The 16,538-nt window shown below is 40.8% G+C and overlaps 1 protein-coding gene across 7 annotated transcripts; it reads right to left on the bottom strand.

The window, feature by feature from the left end:
- Window positions 1-4,001: 4,001 nt before the first annotated feature.
- Window positions 4,002-16,431, bottom strand: SKA3 (spindle and kinetochore associated complex subunit 3). 7 transcript variants are annotated; one of them, XM_013300924.3, is made up of 9 exons: window positions 16,298-16,431; window positions 15,028-15,092; window positions 13,971-14,136; window positions 11,915-12,338; window positions 8,838-8,938; window positions 7,886-8,070; window positions 7,485-7,700; window positions 7,165-7,283; window positions 4,002-6,285 (listed from the first exon to the last, which is right to left on the bottom strand). In XM_013300924.3, exons 1-9 carry the CDS (start codon window positions 16,398-16,400, stop codon window positions 6,252-6,254), a joined length of 1,413 nt encoding a protein of 470 aa, XP_013156378.2. In that variant the 5' UTR covers window positions 16,401-16,431; the 3' UTR covers window positions 4,002-6,251. The 7 variants fall into 7 exon arrangements, with proteins under 7 accessions (XP_013156378.2, XP_013156383.2, XP_055657518.1 ...); XM_013300929.3 differs by having other exon boundaries at window positions 7,886-8,067; XM_055801543.1 differs by having other exon boundaries at window positions 15,028-15,860; window positions 16,298-16,426.
- Between the last annotated feature and the right edge of the window lie 107 nt (window positions 16,432-16,538).

Genomic DNA, 16,538 nt, shown 5'->3' with positions numbered 1-16,538 from the left:
ACAGATACAACACTCAGTTTCACGTCTGCGCTTTCACCAGCAACCACCCCTCCAAAGCTCTTTTTTACCTCCCAGCTGCTTAAGGCAAAGACCTAGGATGATGGTTTAAAAAAAAAAAAAAAAAAAGTCCTGACTTGTCATTTCTTTCTTAGATGTAAATGCCATCCACAGCACCCCAGCCAGCAGGCAGCTCTTGCCCAGGCCTCTCCAGGGATAACCCCCCACCCTTGCAGGTGTCCCTCCGGGCCTCGCCTCATGCCTGTTCTTCCTCAGAGGGGCTCAGTTTTTCTCTGCCTTTGACTGGTGACAAACACCTGGGCCACTCATGCAGGTCTGGCATCTGGTTTAATTCCCTCCCTAGTTAAGCAGCGAGGACAACTTGCACACATGCTTTGTCAGTAACCTGGGCTGCATCAGGCACAGGCCTTGCTCCAGCACCGTGTTCGCCCTCTGACTGGAGCAGCTGTGGAGGCTTAACTTCTGCTTTACAGCTCTGGTCAAAAGCAGAAACAGACATCGTGCAGCAGGAAAACATTAAGCATTTTCAGCAAGTTCTCGCGCTCCCGATGGAAAGTAAGGGAAATTGAAAAGGTCTCAGAAAGCCTGTTGTGTCACAGCAGATGAATGACAACACCTATGGTCGTGTTCAAAGAGCAGCGCTGTAAGTAACGCGACAGCCGAGATGTGACCTGCCAAAACCAAAGCGATCCAGTTACCCGCTGCTGTTGTCTCATCCCTTGTGTCTAAACATTACAGCGGATCAGCTGGGTTAAACGACAGCATCAGTTCCTCTGACAGAACAGGACCCCGAGGAATGTAAATTTTAAAGCACCCTTGTCATGTCATGCACAGCAGCAGCTGTGTCTGGCCACAAGACCTGTTGCTGATGAGGAGGTGCCTGGCTGGCATACCCTGGGCCCCGGAGGTAAAAAGTGGCTAAGGGCTGGGTTCGGAGGGGCTGGGGCGTTCAGGACCCTCCCTGGGGCATTTCCAGTCTCACAGAACTGACATCCTGGCCCAAACTCACTTGTCTTCTGCACTCAGCATGAAAATCCAGTGGACGCTGCAAGCAGCAGCTTCAGGCGCACCTCTGGGTGAGCTCCTCCGTGCTGGCTGAGGCTTGAATCGCCCATCTCGTGCTTCAGGCAAACGTGAGTTACTGTCTTCAGGCTTAGAAGTACTTGGGGGTCTTTAACAGAGGCCTAAAGCTGCACCTGGCCCAGATGACCCCGCTGTATATGCTGCGTGTTGCTTTCCTCGAGCCCTCAGTACGTGTTTGAGACACAGAAGACCTGCCGGTGCTCTGTTGCTGAGCAAGAGACAGGAGCAAGCGTAGGTGACCCTTTCCCTCCTAGTCTTCTGCTGAGGCCTCCTAGCTGAAAGCCACAAAGCACGTACCCCCGGCTTCAGAGGACGAGAGGGGAGAGCCTCGGCGGCAGTTCCAGGCAGGGCGTTGGAAGAACAGCACCAGGCACGCAGCAGCCCCACATGGTCACCTGCCTGCTCAGCGGGGGCTGCGCACCATCCTGCAGCCCTCGCGTAGCGCGGGGCCTGCTGGCAGGCGTGCCACGCTCCTGCTGCCTTTGGGCTACGAACTGCACCGCAGAGCGGGAAGCTTACGCTTTCCAGGGAGGGAAAAGGGCGGCACCCACATATAGAAGTACTAAAGGTTTGAAATACGGTCCCACCAGCACCACATCACGACAGCCTACGTGGCTGGGAATGAGCCACTCCGCTCTGTACCTACAGGGCCCGTTTCCAAGGGCAAGGCTGGCTGTAGCAGCTGTGTCTCCTCCAGTCTGATCGATGCACAAGCACCCAGGCAGGTGGCCCAGGGAGGGGGAAGGGGGCTTGGGAGCAGGAGCAATGGGTGCTGCGGTGAAAAAGAGGAATTGCTTCAACTGCCACAGAAGTGCTCATAGAACAACAGCCTCAGGAAGCCTTACCAAAGCAGCTAGAGAGACAGGACACACCGCGCCGAGCAGCTTATCCTGCCAGTGGAGGGAGGATGTGCTGGCTCCCGTTCCCTGCACCCTTTCCCTGCTCTTGCCTCAGCACCCATTAGCACCCTTGCAGGTCAGCACATAGGGTCCATGAAGAATTTCATCTTGGGAAACAACAGATAGTTCCCGGTGGCTGGGCAAGCAGTAATGGCTTCCCCTGCAGCCACAACTGCAGTGGTGCAACCAAAGGCATGGGACCTGCGGCTGGGGGAGAGGAAAGGTGGGACCATGCAGCAAGGCCTTACTGGTTTACAACAATTGCGTAAGCAACCATTAGGGAGCGTAACTGCAGGGCTTTAAGCCAGGAATACATTATGCCAAAAATTATAAAAATATTTGAAGACCTTCTTGCTGGATGTTCTGCAAACTGTCCTTCACTTGGTCTTTCCCCAGGAGAAATGCCCGCGTAGCACAGCACCTTCCTCTGAGCACCTTCCTGTGTGTGCACAGTTGTGCTATTTTTTATATATTTTTTTTTAAACTCTTCAACTTGAATTTGGCAAGATCAAAGAAATTCATGGACCTGGTCAGCTCCCGACCATGATGTCAACTGCCCCTTTGTACAAGTGGGTATTACCCTAAGAACAGCATGAGGTTTCACATTTAAGTTGATAGATAATATAGGTAGCATTGACTAATGCCTTCTTGGGAGAAAGTTGTACTCCTGTGGACTAACGTACCTGTGATTCCATAGTGTGGCCACTGGATGTTGTCATTGTTCCTTACAAATGCCACAGTCTCTGTGTTACTGTCCCACAGGGAAACAAAGTACTCCCAAAATACAAGGCAGCTCCAGCTGCCAGCTACAGCTGGTTGATGGAGCAGATGCAACCACCACGAGGAAGAGCTGAATAATGACAACAGGGAACAAAGCAAGTACCACATCTTACAGCAGATTTAAAGCATCCATGGTGCTTTAATTAACCAAGGAAGCCTGGATGCCAGTTATTGCTCCAGTGATTTATCTTGTCCATGAAAGCACAACCGGAGGCACTAAGTGATGCTTGCCATTTATCCATTTGACATCCATCTGGGAAGCTTCATTTCACTGCGAGATCTGTATTTGTATTCGACCTCAGGCAAAGCATTTTGAAGATAAGGAAACAACTGCACTGACCATGTTAAGGGGCTTCCTCAGCAGCACAAATGAGATGCTCCTTTGACAAAAATGGGATTATGGGAGAAGATTCTGTTAGCTGATGCATTTGATATACTTATTAAAAAAAAATAATTAAGAACCACAGCAAATGAAGGAAAACTAAAGGCCATGCTTTTTTGGTTGCTTCCCAGATGTCCCTAAATGCTGAAGTGCAGTTTTGTGCTGACTTCAATCTTTCCTGACTGCAGCTACTGCTGGAAGGGAAGGGTGAGAAACCAGATCACATCTTCTATCTGATCTAGCACTCACACAGGCAGAAGCCGAGTTTGAGATTACTGTTGGGGAGGACAAACTACAAGAGAAAACAAAATTAATCAGCCTTTCAGTGGCTTGGCAAATGCAAGGAATCCACTGTAGAACTGCACAAGCCCTAGGTTCCGTGGGGGAGAATTGGTGTAACAGCCTCTAGTGGAAGCAGCCCCCAGTTAAACTGAATCAAGCACAACACAGAACCATACTCTGAGAAAGTTTTGCCTGTTTTCAGGTAACCATTGCGTCTTCCAGAACTACTGCATTTGCTACTGTTTATCCAAAGTGCACTTTCTGACTGGCCAATGCTGTTATCCAATTCACCCCACAACAAATCAACATGTATCTTTCCTCTTGCATTCTTCACGCTCTGACATGTTATATGAGTGTGCAGTGGGACGAGCCTTCCTTCAGCAGGAATACTGGCTTATGTGGAGTCTCGCCCTCCTCCAAACCCATGGCTACATCCCTGGTTGTTCCAGTACTTAAACTGCACAAGTTCATCAGATGGCCACGCAGCCACCCACATGACAGCTGATCTGAGTAGAAAAAAAAAAAAGGAAAAGAAAACAAAAGACAAAACACAAAACTCTCCCTCCCTAGTTTATTTTGAACACAGATCATTTTCCAACACTGTTACGCTTTTACTTACGCCAACTTTTCCCTCCCTCACCTCCAATACTCAAACTACTCCTTAGGCCTTACTGAAACCTAAAAGGTTTTCAAAAGTAAAGCACAACAAACTAAAACTAGTTTTTGTTTTGCTGCTCTGATAATTATCTGCCATCACAGCAATGGTCCTACTATAAAGAAGAATATAAGTACAAAGAGCAGTGTTACCTGTATTAGGATAACATTGCAGGCAAGAAAAGCAAAACTAACTAGTAAAACTTTGTTTCTAGACTCCAAAAAGTCTCACGCCAGCATGTCATAATAGCTTGAGTAGACCAGAAGATTTTAAGACTTCAATTGTCATCCTGAAGATAATCTGTATTTCAAAATAGTAATTGAATCCCTTTAACATTAGTTAATGAAATAGCTACAAAATGTAGCAAAAATTATTTTTTAACAGGCAAGAAAAACTATGCAAGTGGCTTACTGTGAGAACCCCAGCACTGCTGGGTTCAACTCTGCATAGGGCAGGGGAGCAGAGAGTTTTCTCAAGTGTAGGGAAACGACATGTATAAGCACTTTTGGGAATATCCTTAGGTGAAGGCAGGAGGGAATACAGCCAGGTCCAGGACAGTAGTGCTGCTTGTTCCATTTCATGTTAAATGGGGTCCTTCGGGAAATCTAACTTGCTTCAGGGCAAGAAAGTAGCCATGAAGTGCTGTGAAGGGAGAATGCAGAATGTGAAACCCCTGCTTACTTCTGGTAGATCAGTCTGGCTCTGCAGCAGATACTTTTTACCTTTTTAAGACCACCACATTCCAAGACTAGCATCCAGCCCATTAAATGGTTTTAGTCTGTGAAGATGCTGGAAGCAGGTCTGGCCTTCACTCTCTGAAGGAGCAGAGTAGAACAAGTGGTTTTATAGCAGCCACCAAGCACCTGAGACAGATTCATTTATTATTCAAAAGTGTCAATCAAGCTCAAAGACTGACATATAATAATACATAAATAGAAGTTAGCACAGAAAAATGACAGTGTGCTGAGTCTGGAACTAGTAAAAAAAATCAGCTTCTCCAGTTAATTTGATGTATGCTTATCCTGGAGAATTACTAGAATAGCAGGAAAAAGATTTTAGCCACATATCCATCTAAGCAACTGGAGAAATACTTCCAGGCATCTCTAGACGTTTGCATATCCTGAGAACTTAAAAAAAAAAAAAACAACCACAAAACTGGAGCTGTGTTTAGAAAGTTCAGAACAGCATACACTTCCTCCCCAGCTCCTGGGACAGTCTCTCCCTTTTCATGTATTGCATGCCTGTCCTCATATAAATGACAAAATTTTAGCCATCAACAGGAAGAACATATACATATGGTAAGAGCAGTCCTGGAATTACTCAGAGAAATAGCTGACACTGGAAACAGCAAACTGGCTCCAAACAAGGATAAGCTGGGATTTCTTGTGGACAAAAGTAAAATCTCTGGTCGAAAAAAAAAAAATCCTAATTACTATGACTACCAGATGCTACAAAAAGAGTCAAACACCCCTGAGAACTTAAGCTTGGTTAGCTGTTATGGGGATAGACGTGCATGTTTAGAAGTGACACTATCACTTACAGAATGCACACATGGCAGCAGAGCAGGAGAATAAGCAGTCACCTACATGCCCGCCAGCAAATCTTTCCAGCAGTTGAAGATAAACAGTAAAGCAGGAGTTACTCTTCCAGTAAAGAAAAGGACTTCTTTCTGTTTAAGATACCAAATACTGTTGAAGTACTGCACTTCAGACTCAGCCCTGGAATGATGTGCAGCATCACCAGAACAGCCAGAGATACCTGCTTTCTGGGGCAATGTACTGGACTCGGCCCCTTGCAGCAAAACTACACTTCTCTACAGCCTACTGCAAACACAAACATACACAACCAACATGAGAATCAGATGAAACAACTGAAGTGCTACCTCATACACAACCCCGGTCCTCTTTGAAGCACATAAATATATTCAAAACCCCTCAATACATTTTGCCAATAATATCAATTAAAAAAATACGCACAAGTTGTTAGTTCAAGTTCATTCACATAATGGAAAATTTTTCTCCATTAAATAAAGCTTGTCCTTTGCATGCTTCTTTCCTCCCACCAATATAATATTTTGTTTTTCAACCTTGTTACAATTCAGTGATAAGATCCATGAATATCAAGCAGTCTCAACATGGTCTTCAGCTTGATTTCAGGTATTTGGCTTGACATATCCAGGATATCCTCTGCAAATAAATCCAGAAGAGTTCATGAACTTACTGTCTCAATCATATTTTGAATTAGCAGAAGACACAAACATCAAAGCTTCTTTTAAACCATCTTGACAAGAAAAAAAGAAAGGTCAGCTAAAGTAAGAACTTTGCTCTGTTTCATTACTCAATTGGATTCCAACTCCTGGTATATTAAGATAAGTACTTTTATCAGTCTTATTCTGGGTTGTTGTAATTATTATTTGACTCTTTATGTGTTCCTTGTACCTCCTACCTAAACAATCTGTACTGGCCCCAAATTTAACTGATATTCAAGTGTAATATACATTACATTGAATAAGGAATATCTACACTTGATCAAGTTGTCACAAAAACGTCTTTCTATTCAAATTGATTTGAAGTCTTTTTAAAGGGTATTATTCCATTGTTCAAAGATTACTCATACTTATTGTAGACTAATTTAATCTCATATATTGCTCATAAGATGGCTTTGCATTTCAAAGAACTTTATCTTTACCAGAACAACTGTGAAATCAGTCACATCACTTACATAGTTTTCTCCAACTCCTTAGTTTTATTGCCTAATTTACTCAGAAGAAACCATTCACTAATACTTTGATGGCCACAAAACAAAATATACCTACACATAAAACAGTAAAACTACCTTTTTATTTTTTTTTTTGTAAGGTTGGGAGGATTCAAACACCCAATCAATCATAATGTTTGTTCTTTGCAAAAAGGCCGTCAGATACCATGCCGAAGAATAGTTAGTCACAGCAACAAGAGCTATTTTGGTAGCTGAAGAGCAAGCAGCTGCATGAATTTCTAATTGCATTAAAGCATCTTCATAGCTCCTCCAAATTAAATAACCAAATTTGTAAAATTTAATCATACCTGTTCTCTTTGTGGCAGTCATTACTAAAATCACTTTCAGATCTTGTAGCATTTGCTGCCTTCGTCTCCATTTCCTTGGCTTTAGGAGAATCTACTTTTTTATTATACTTGGACAGAATCTACAGGAAATATTAAAAGGGAATAAAAAGAATTACCTAAGAACTCAAAACAGGATTACAGTTTATGTATTTTTAGTAAGTAGCAGAGAGCTATTTATTTTCAAATAACACAATTTGATAGAACTAAGCCCTTTTAATTTTACTATTTTGATATTAAAACTACTTAGGGGGAAAAAAAAACCCCACAGTATATTAGCTAACCTGTAGAATATCATCCGGTATCCTTGTTATTTCTGGAGATGGAGGAGTACTGAGTAACTGGTCATCATAGTTTTTTATTTTGGGAGGAGAAGGGTCTTCAAAATCTTTAAGATACTCATCAGAGGTCACAAGAAAAGGAATGCTATCTTCTATGTGTTGTTTATCTGTTGTGTCATCCTTTGTCACTGACTCATTCTTTCCTCCCTGCTTTACCTGCTGCAAAAGAGGTATTAAATTTCTTTGGTTAATTTACTTATCTTCTGTAAAGTAAAAACATTTATTAAAAACAAAATTACTATTAGAAAGATCTTCTACAATGATATAACAAAAATAGTATTGAAAAAGAATCCCAAACAGACAGTAAGAAGTGTGTGAAAATGTATTTAATTGCTATTTACTACCTTAGCTTCTGTTTTTAGCCATCTTGTTTCAAAATCTGGCAACTCTGGTGTTCCTGTATGACTGGGAGGAGATAGTTTGTTTGTCTTTGGTGACCTTGCTGATACTATAGTATTTTTTCTGGAACAGATTTGCACATCAGGAGTACAGAACTCTAGCATCATAGGAGAAGCCAGCCAGCCAGCTGCTGAAATTAAGGGTGAAAGTGTGGAATAAAAATAAAAATACACACACATGTTATAAGTTTCAGTGCCCCAGTTTAGTTCTTTAAGTCTATTTGCATATTCTAACACACCTGTATCATTTTAGCTGATATTTTCAGCATGAAGAACCACCTAAATCCCAGAATTCCATAAAAACAGGAAATGCAAATGTAAAAAAAAAAGTCGTAAGTCTAGTCCCACTACTGAATAGCTGAAAAAGCCCAATTTAAACCAACATTGCTTTAGCTTCTCATACATTCAATTGTCACTATATTTGTACAAAGGTCTTCACATATTTTCAAGAGAACATAGTATAATTCCTCTCAAAGAAATTTTAGCACTATTTTTGAAAGATCTAAGTTACTGTCTCGTTAGCCTCTTTCAAAACAGTTTCTTTCCTATCTTTAAACAGATCTAATGGGTATTCTCAGGAAGAAAGGCTGTTGGCAAACCGGTATTTTCATTTCAAATAAGGATAAGCTGTAGTACAAAATGATCGATGGCTCTGTATAATTCTAGATGGATTATGAGTAGAAGAAAGAGCAAAGATTTACACCGAAGTGAGAAACCTTCCCATAGAAGCCACCAACATTAATTTCTAGACATTAGTACTCATACAATGACTAGGCCTAGATTAACTATATTGAACAAGAAACACAGTTTAAAAGTTAACCATGTGTTTACAATGCATTTACTCATGCATCATGTAAAAATTGCGTATGTATACTTATTTCACATACTTTTAACTTACCATTCTCAGCTGTCACATTTGATTTTGGCCTAGGAGTAACCATGATCTCCCTGGATATAATTTCTGGTACATTGACTTTAAGATCATCTTCTTCAAACAACCTGAAAATTAAACCTCTCAATGAGTTCTCAAGTAATATGAAGAAATCACAATTAAAGGAATACTGTCAAACTGATCACTTTTTTAGTATTTGTTTATCAACATGCAAGTCAAAAATTCATTTCCTCGAAGATGACTTTTTCATCTATGATTCTACTGCAGCAATTTGTAGCATGCAGATGTTCAGTCCATCCACAATTTACCAAATCCACTAAGATTTCAATCCAAGGCATTAAAAGAAAAATAATCCCAAAATGAACAGACAACAAAAGGTATCTAGGGCAGGAGGAAATCTTTTTGGCTCTTAAACTAGTACCGTTGTGAGCACAAAAAGGTTTTTAATTCAGTTTTGAAGTTTGAATAAAATTACTTATGTTAATCACTAGCTGACTTACAGTGAAAAGCCATTTAAAAATCAATTCCACAAAACTGGAAACAGAAGCGTTCAGAATTCTTTTTTCCTACCCAAAATATTCCAGTGGAAGAAGGGTGTAGGCAGTTAAGGGACAATACCAGACAAGAAAGCTTACCTAAACTCTACACAAAAGTGTGCCTACTTGAGAACTAGATTTAGAGCTTCTCTACACAAAGCCTAAACATAAAAAAAAAAATTTAAAAATATGTTTGAGGCAGTATATTTTACTTAGATGAACACATCTCAAATTGAGTCAGAAAAAAAGAATTTTTCAACTGAGTTTTGCCTCAGAGGTATTATAGATACCTAAACCCATACGATTCCTAGTTTTTACAATGGAGAAGAACAAGTACAACACTTTTCTTCAGATGCTTTCCCCCTTTTTTTTTTCCCCCTCTCCTTTCTTCTCTCTGGATTACTTTTGGTTTCAGCTTTGTAGTAGGTGCATCAAAGCACATTGTTCCTTTCACCTGCTTTAAAACTGAAAAACAAAGTTGGAGGACTTGAGGTCTATCAAATATTTTTGAGAACTTTGAGATGAATTTTTGAAGTGGTTTTCACACAATACGTAGCTGCTAGACAGTTTTCAGCTAGATACAAGACCTGGATGGCACAAGCGAATTATATGAAAGGGCAGGGCTGTCTCCAAGAAAGTCAGATTGTTACCTGTCTTTGTACCTAGAAACTACAGGTATAAGGCTACCTCATGTGTACTAGGTTTTGAGCTTATCTGATCCTCAGGGAAGAGATTCTGCCCATTATCCAATGAAAACAATTTTTTTTTGTTTGTTTCTTTATTTCTTGGCTTAGTGTTCTGCCCATTTAACATGCTGCGCCTTCTCACTAAGAGGTGAGATGAGTACTTTTTGGACATAACAAGCTGTTCAATTGTTTCAACCCTTCTGATCAAACTGCAAGCTAACTTTAATGTTGCAAAATAAACAAAATAAGCAAGCTAAAAGACAGTTAAACAACATTTTAACTAATGACTTAATGTCATGACCCCTCACATATGCCACTTATTCTGAATCCATATGTAGCTTTAACTTGAGTCACAATCAGTATGTGTCCATCTGGTTTGATCATTAATAATGATGATGTGTTAAAAAGCAATCATGCTATTAAAATTCTGTAGAGAATTAGCTATATTATCATTATGGGTATGAAAGACTGCTAGTGTGGGATTTTTTTGTATTGTATAATAATATCGCTAGTGGACTACCCAATTGTTTCACTAGAAGCCACAGAAATAGAATCTGCATTTGTGAATGTATCCCTTTATGAATTACAGCCATAATTAAAGCTGAAGATCACATTTAAACTGGTCCTCGTTAAATAGGAAAAGTAGTATAAAACCACAAAAAGTTATAAATATGAGAATAATTTAAATTATGTGATAAGCTGAAACTATTCTCAAAATATTTGAGAGGGAACGATGTTTGAATTATTATCTTACAGAATTGAGTAAGTTTTCCTGTTATTACAATTCAAATACTATAAAGCTTTATAGACATTATAGTATCTACATAAGTATTCCAAAGGAGAGATCGCAAAACCATTTTAAAAGAAAGTGTATCTTTTCACTTTAACTTTTTCCGCAGTAATTAAAAACCAAAAAAAACCCCACTCAAAATTTAACCATTGCAGTAAACTGGATCTCTGGGGGAGGGGACAAGGTCACTCAAGCTGGCATGGTTCTGAAGAACTTCACACCTGTGCCTAAATTGCAAATACCAGCGATTAAAAAAATAAAATTTTAAAATATATAAATTTGAATTATTATTTCCACAACTTAATTTGAATATGGTTCTTGGGGTTTTTTGAACAATTTATCTAAATACCAAATATTTAGCTGCAGAGCACTGAATTTCTTTTAGATACCGTCAGCTTTTAAAATTCAACATGTTGCTAATACTAACTATAAAACCATGACCTAACTACCTTTACATCACCTTAGAAGTATAGAAAATTGCCTCTACTGCTAAGGTGTTCTACATCTCACTGCTGCAGATTCTTTAATTTTAATGAGAAACGTGAAAGTCTGGAGATGTCTTTTCAACAGAATGGAGCAAAAAGAGCTAACTGTTTGTAAGGTGGAGCTGGGTAACACAAGAGATGATACACCTTTTCTGCAACAAGGCATTTTACTGAATGCTTTAGAAGTGTTTTTCTGGGTCTGTATTCCTAAAGCTTTTGAAACCTTTAAATTGGATATATCTACTGCAGACGACACATCCTCAAATCCAAAGTTAAGGAAAGCAAAAGATCAGATATACTGTGCATTTTCGCTTTGTAAATAAATTGCGTATGGAAGATTCTTACCGTGGTGCAGTCAAGGGAAGCAGCATATTAAGAGATCTGTTTCATGGCAGCGTTTGGCACCACAAAGGGTAAACATAAAGATAGGCAGAGTTGAAGAAAGACACAGGACTAACCAGCTGGCAGATAATGTATCAACTGCTTGAAGACAACAGGGGCAACAGCAGCCAAGAAATTAATGCAGCAAGAGGAAACAACAGAAAGCTCAGTAGAGAAACAAACTGAACTTATGTCATTTACTTACTTCTTGCTTGTCTGAGGAATCTTGCGAATAAGTGACATTGTATAATCCTCATTCATACATGTGGTATGTTTACTAATGCCAAAGTGTTCAAGTTTTGGTGTCACACACTCATAATCGTCCATCTTCAGCATACATTTTGGGGTTTTGGGCAAAACATAGGTGGTCTGTGGTTTTAGTGGGGTCCTGTTCTTTGAATTTTCTTGATGTGCACTTGTTGCATGTTGTTCTTTCACTGCAATCCAAGGTTTGGAGAAAGCATATTGCGAAAGACCAAAATCAGAAAGCTGGGGGGTCTGCAGTGGGTCTTTGGGCACCATTGACGTCACAGTACAAGCAGGAAGATGAGGTACATCATCTGCTTTTTCTTCACCAGATTCCTTCTGGACAGACACTGGCGAATCACTGTTAACTACTTCTTCCTCTTCTGTTTAAAAAAGTAATTAAAAAAATTATGCCAGAAGTTTCTCTTTTAAGAATTTCTAAAATAAATTTGGATGTCCTCTCCAATATTCAAAATCAGTTTTATTGTAAAAAATAGATACCTTCTTTCATTTTAAAACATTGAACCTGAAGCTACAACAGATATCAAAAGCTTATACCAGGCTAAGCTATATTTGTAATATAGGTCACACATCTGCTGAATTTCACTTCATTGGTAAATATTATTTCTAGGAAAAATGAAATTGAGAGATTTTTATGCATGTATTTTTTAATAGGATTCATCTCCCTGCATGAAGCAGGCAAGAAGTGCTAATCTTAAATACATTTATTTGTTTCCATTTCAGTGCAAGAGTGGAAATTCATTAAAAATGTAAACATAAATTACAACAAAACCAAAATTTGTATAGAACAAAGTTTTTTGGGAAAGAGCAAAGGTTGCACACAGTACTTTAATACTCATTCTTCAGAAAAACAGTATTGAAGAAAGGTTATGAAGCAGCAACTAAAAACTCATGAAAGTGGGTAGCTTTTTAGGTAACAAGAGCAGCCCACTGCAGAAATAAGCAAATGCGTAATTTGTACATTTCTGTAGTTAAACTGAAACACCCCAAAACATTTGTGAATTTCTGCAAGATACAAGCAGCAAGGCGGGGGTGGGGTGGGGTGGGGAAGCTATTTAAAATAACACGGCAGAGGTATTACCTTTTCGTGTGTCTTGGTATTACATATTCAAATACACTTTGCTTAAAAACACATCTTAAAAAATAAATTAACCTTGTAGCTCTGTTTGAAGTCTTTAAAGGCAGAGAGAAGACAGGAAGGTACTATAAAATCAGAGCCTTCTGCCACATCTTCGTAAAACAGTTGTAGTAGCTTAACTCAGAGTGAATATGGTCCATGACCACAATTTTGGTTTATGTAATGAGTGAATAATGTTCAGGGGATAGTTAAGATGTGCCCGGCCAAAGGCTTCTTGAAGATTGATTTGGCCCTTGACAGGGTATGTGCAGTGCTGATAGTTGTAGTATTTTGCACTCATTTGGAGTATCTGGATTTGTCACACAGGTATGTGTCCACTTTCTACTGGATTCAGGAACTCCCACTCCAATGATCAAGCTACTACTGCTTGCCACCTGTCACTAATCCCCATATGTGCTTCTCCTTTCCCATCTGTGCTGTGGAACACATTATTTTAATCTTTTCTCTATGGTGATTTTAAGTTAATGCAATCATCACATATGAATACAAACTAATCTAGATACATCTACAACAGTTTCCCATGCATGAGAAGCTGAGGCAGCATAATTCTCTGGGTTTCAAAAACATGTTTGCTAGCATGTTTTCTGAATATAGCTATTACTGGAGGGAAAAAAAAACCAACTCCCCAAACCCACACTAACTGAAGAACATGGCAGGAGATCTAACTCGTAAGTTTTGTATTTTGGTTTATTCTTACAGCACTGATCACAAAATGAACTTTTACCCTCTGGATATTATTATAAAGCAAATAACATAGATGTACTTGATGTCTTAATTAATAGAAACATACACACAACTAAAGAGAAACATTTTAGAAAATTACATTTTTCTTCACATATTTGCCAAGAAATACTACCTGTAGAGTCTTCGAGACATGTTTTGTAGCTGTATTTCTGGAACAGCTCTCTTATTTTTTCAAGATCTGCTGCATTTCTTTCCATCAGTATTTCACTTGCCTTCATAAACTCATGAATTGTTTGCTTTTCAGAGCAACTCTTATTAAGACTGGCATTAACATCTTCCTTTGGGGGCAGAGGAGGTGAGGGAAAGAGAAATATTGGTTCTCAAATCACCACATGGTAGTTAATCCCAGAACTCTTAATGTGTGAACAAGTATTGAACTTCAATTCAGATGAGGATAAGCAGCAAATTTAGGCCTTATCTGTACGTGAAAACTAGGTTACAAAATATAAGGAATATATAGGGCACAAGTGTACAAAGACTTACAAACATTAAACTAAGATGACAGTTCACAATATGATAACTACTTAGTAACCTCTCAAACAAAAATACATTTTTACTGTACAAAAATATAGGATAACAGCAGTTAGTTTGGAATCTTACTGCCCACATACAAAGAACTAGTGCAGAGCAGATGGTAAGACCCAAGTTTATATCCTAGCTTACCTCTCAACTATCTCTACACTTGCTCATTTCTGTAGCCTGTTTTCCCTACTTATGTTAAAGAAATAAAGAACATTCTTCACAAGTTTAACCGAATGGTCAAAGGTACTGAAACTTCTGTGAAGATTTTCTTCACTGCAAGTGCTAGTTATTGGACACAAACAAGCACACCTCTTCTGTAGGGAGCTGCTGCTCCTGAATCTTTTTCCCCTATACCTATGCCTTGGTACAGCTACAAGTTCTGTGTTACCTTTGTCCCTTGCCAGTCTGAATGACAACAGTGACCACCAACTAATAAACAGTGCTAATCTACTTTAAGTCACTCACAAGTTTTTGGGCACTACCCCGACATCCACAGCAGTTATGAGGACTTAGGAGGTCAATGAATAAAAGTAAGGGTCAGTACTGCTGACTAACAAAACTGTATTATGGCTTAATGATCAAAATAGGACTGTAAGTTTATGGAACAGCCCCTTACTTTTCAAGAAGGAAGTGAGTTAAGATGTTACCTTCAAAGTCTCGATTTCACAACAGAGGTCACTGAAGAGTCTTATTGGCGATTCATCTTCATAGTCTTTGATACGCATGTTCACATAAAAGGGTTTAGAACAAAAAAAGGGCTATTGATATTTTAGCATGCAAATACATTCTACATCAGAACATAATCTCCTGTATTAGAGATGCTGGAGACATATGTTAAGAGAGAGTCAAGACAGAGGAAACCAAAAGACAAACTAGTTCATATAGGGTGCCTTGCATGGCATGAGACTGCTATTTGCATAGTATGTTAAGCTACACGGAGAAACTGTACAGGCTTCCATTTTACTGTTGCAGCACTGTAGAAATTAATGTATAGCAGATGTTGGCACAATAGGTAGGTCCCTGGGCTGTCAATGATTACTTAGGCCAAGTTTTTATCCTTAAAGAGCTCGAACTTGAAATAATAAAATTTGAAAAAAGACACCACTGAAAAACATACATGAACAAAAACCTGAATTCTGCCTTATTTGCACATGGATAGGTGTTAGCATTGTTCACTTATTTGTGCAGCTGTCATTACTTCTTTCACTGGAAATCAAGGTTAATGCAAATAGTGTAAAAGCGGACGCCTGCTATGTGACAAGACTAGGTAATTGTGTACAAACAAGTGTATGGAGAGACTGTAGCTCAAAGCTTGATGCTGACGGAAGGCCAGATCTGGATCTAGAAGGCAGACTTGGAAATACTCCCTGTTTTGACAATGCAGCTCTGTTTGAAGTCTTACAGCACAGCGATAAATCCAGTTAGAAGATCGAGCTATCAGCACAAGGGGAGAACTCGCCCCGCAAATGCGTTTTGCTGCCTTAATCCATGGAAAGAAGTAAAAGCACGAATGTGATTCCCGTCTCACCCCCCTTCATCCCGTTTTTCCCCGTGATAAATGCTCACCTACGCACCCACAAAGGAGCTCAGAGAATACTGAAGGCTTAACCAATGCCCTATGAGCGACCCCCAGCCCCATCCCCGCACCCGCCAGCCCACCGAACGCCCATCTCCGCACACCCACAGGGGCACGATGGCGGGCGGGACCCCAAATCCAGGGCTCTCGAGGGACACCCGCCAGCCCACCGCCCACCCCATCCCAGCAGCCATCGGCCCCAGCGTCCAGGTGTGTCACCGCCGGGCACCCAGCGCAACCCTCCGGACCTCCCCCGAGCCGGAGGCCTTGCTGCGGGGGGCGGGAGGGGCCCCGGCGGGCTCGGCCGCCACGGGAAGGAGACGGGGCGAGGCCGCGCTTACCCGTGCCCTCCTCGCGCAGGGCCCGCCCCAGCTGCTGCGTCTCCTTCTCCAGCGCCGTGGCGAGGGCGCGCAGCTTGCTGAAGAACTCCCTCGACACATCCATGGCCGCGGGGAGGGGGAGCGCCAGAGGGACAGGGACAGCGCCCCAGCCGCCCCCCACGCAGCCCTAGGCCGACGCGCGACCGCTAACAGCCGTCCCGGGACCGGGGCCGCCCTGAGGAGAGAAGGCGGCCGCGCTGCC

Source organism: Falco peregrinus, chromosome 4 (assembly GCF_023634155.1).
Source record: "Falco peregrinus isolate bFalPer1 chromosome 4, bFalPer1.pri, whole genome shotgun sequence".
NCBI lineage: Eukaryota > Metazoa > Chordata > Aves > Falconiformes > Falconidae > Falco > Falco peregrinus.
This window is presented reverse-complemented; position numbering and strand designations above follow the sequence as displayed.

What these genes read in the sequence shown, in the direction of transcription:
- SKA3 (XM_027789186.2), bottom strand. Translation starts at nt 16,396, where the DNA reads ATGTGTCGAGGGAGTTCTTCAGCAAGCTGCGCGCCCTCGCCACGGCGC. An exon ending in ATGTCTCGAAGACTCTACAG is followed by an intron (nt 12,339 to 13,970) that starts GTAGTATTTCTT and finishes TTTTTTAAACAG; the next exon opens with AAGAGGAAGAAGTAGTTAAC. An exon ending in ATTCCTCAGACAAGCAAGAA is followed by an intron (nt 8,939 to 11,914) that starts GTAAGTAAATGA and finishes TTTAATTTTCAG; the next exon opens with GTTGTTTGAAGAAGATGATC.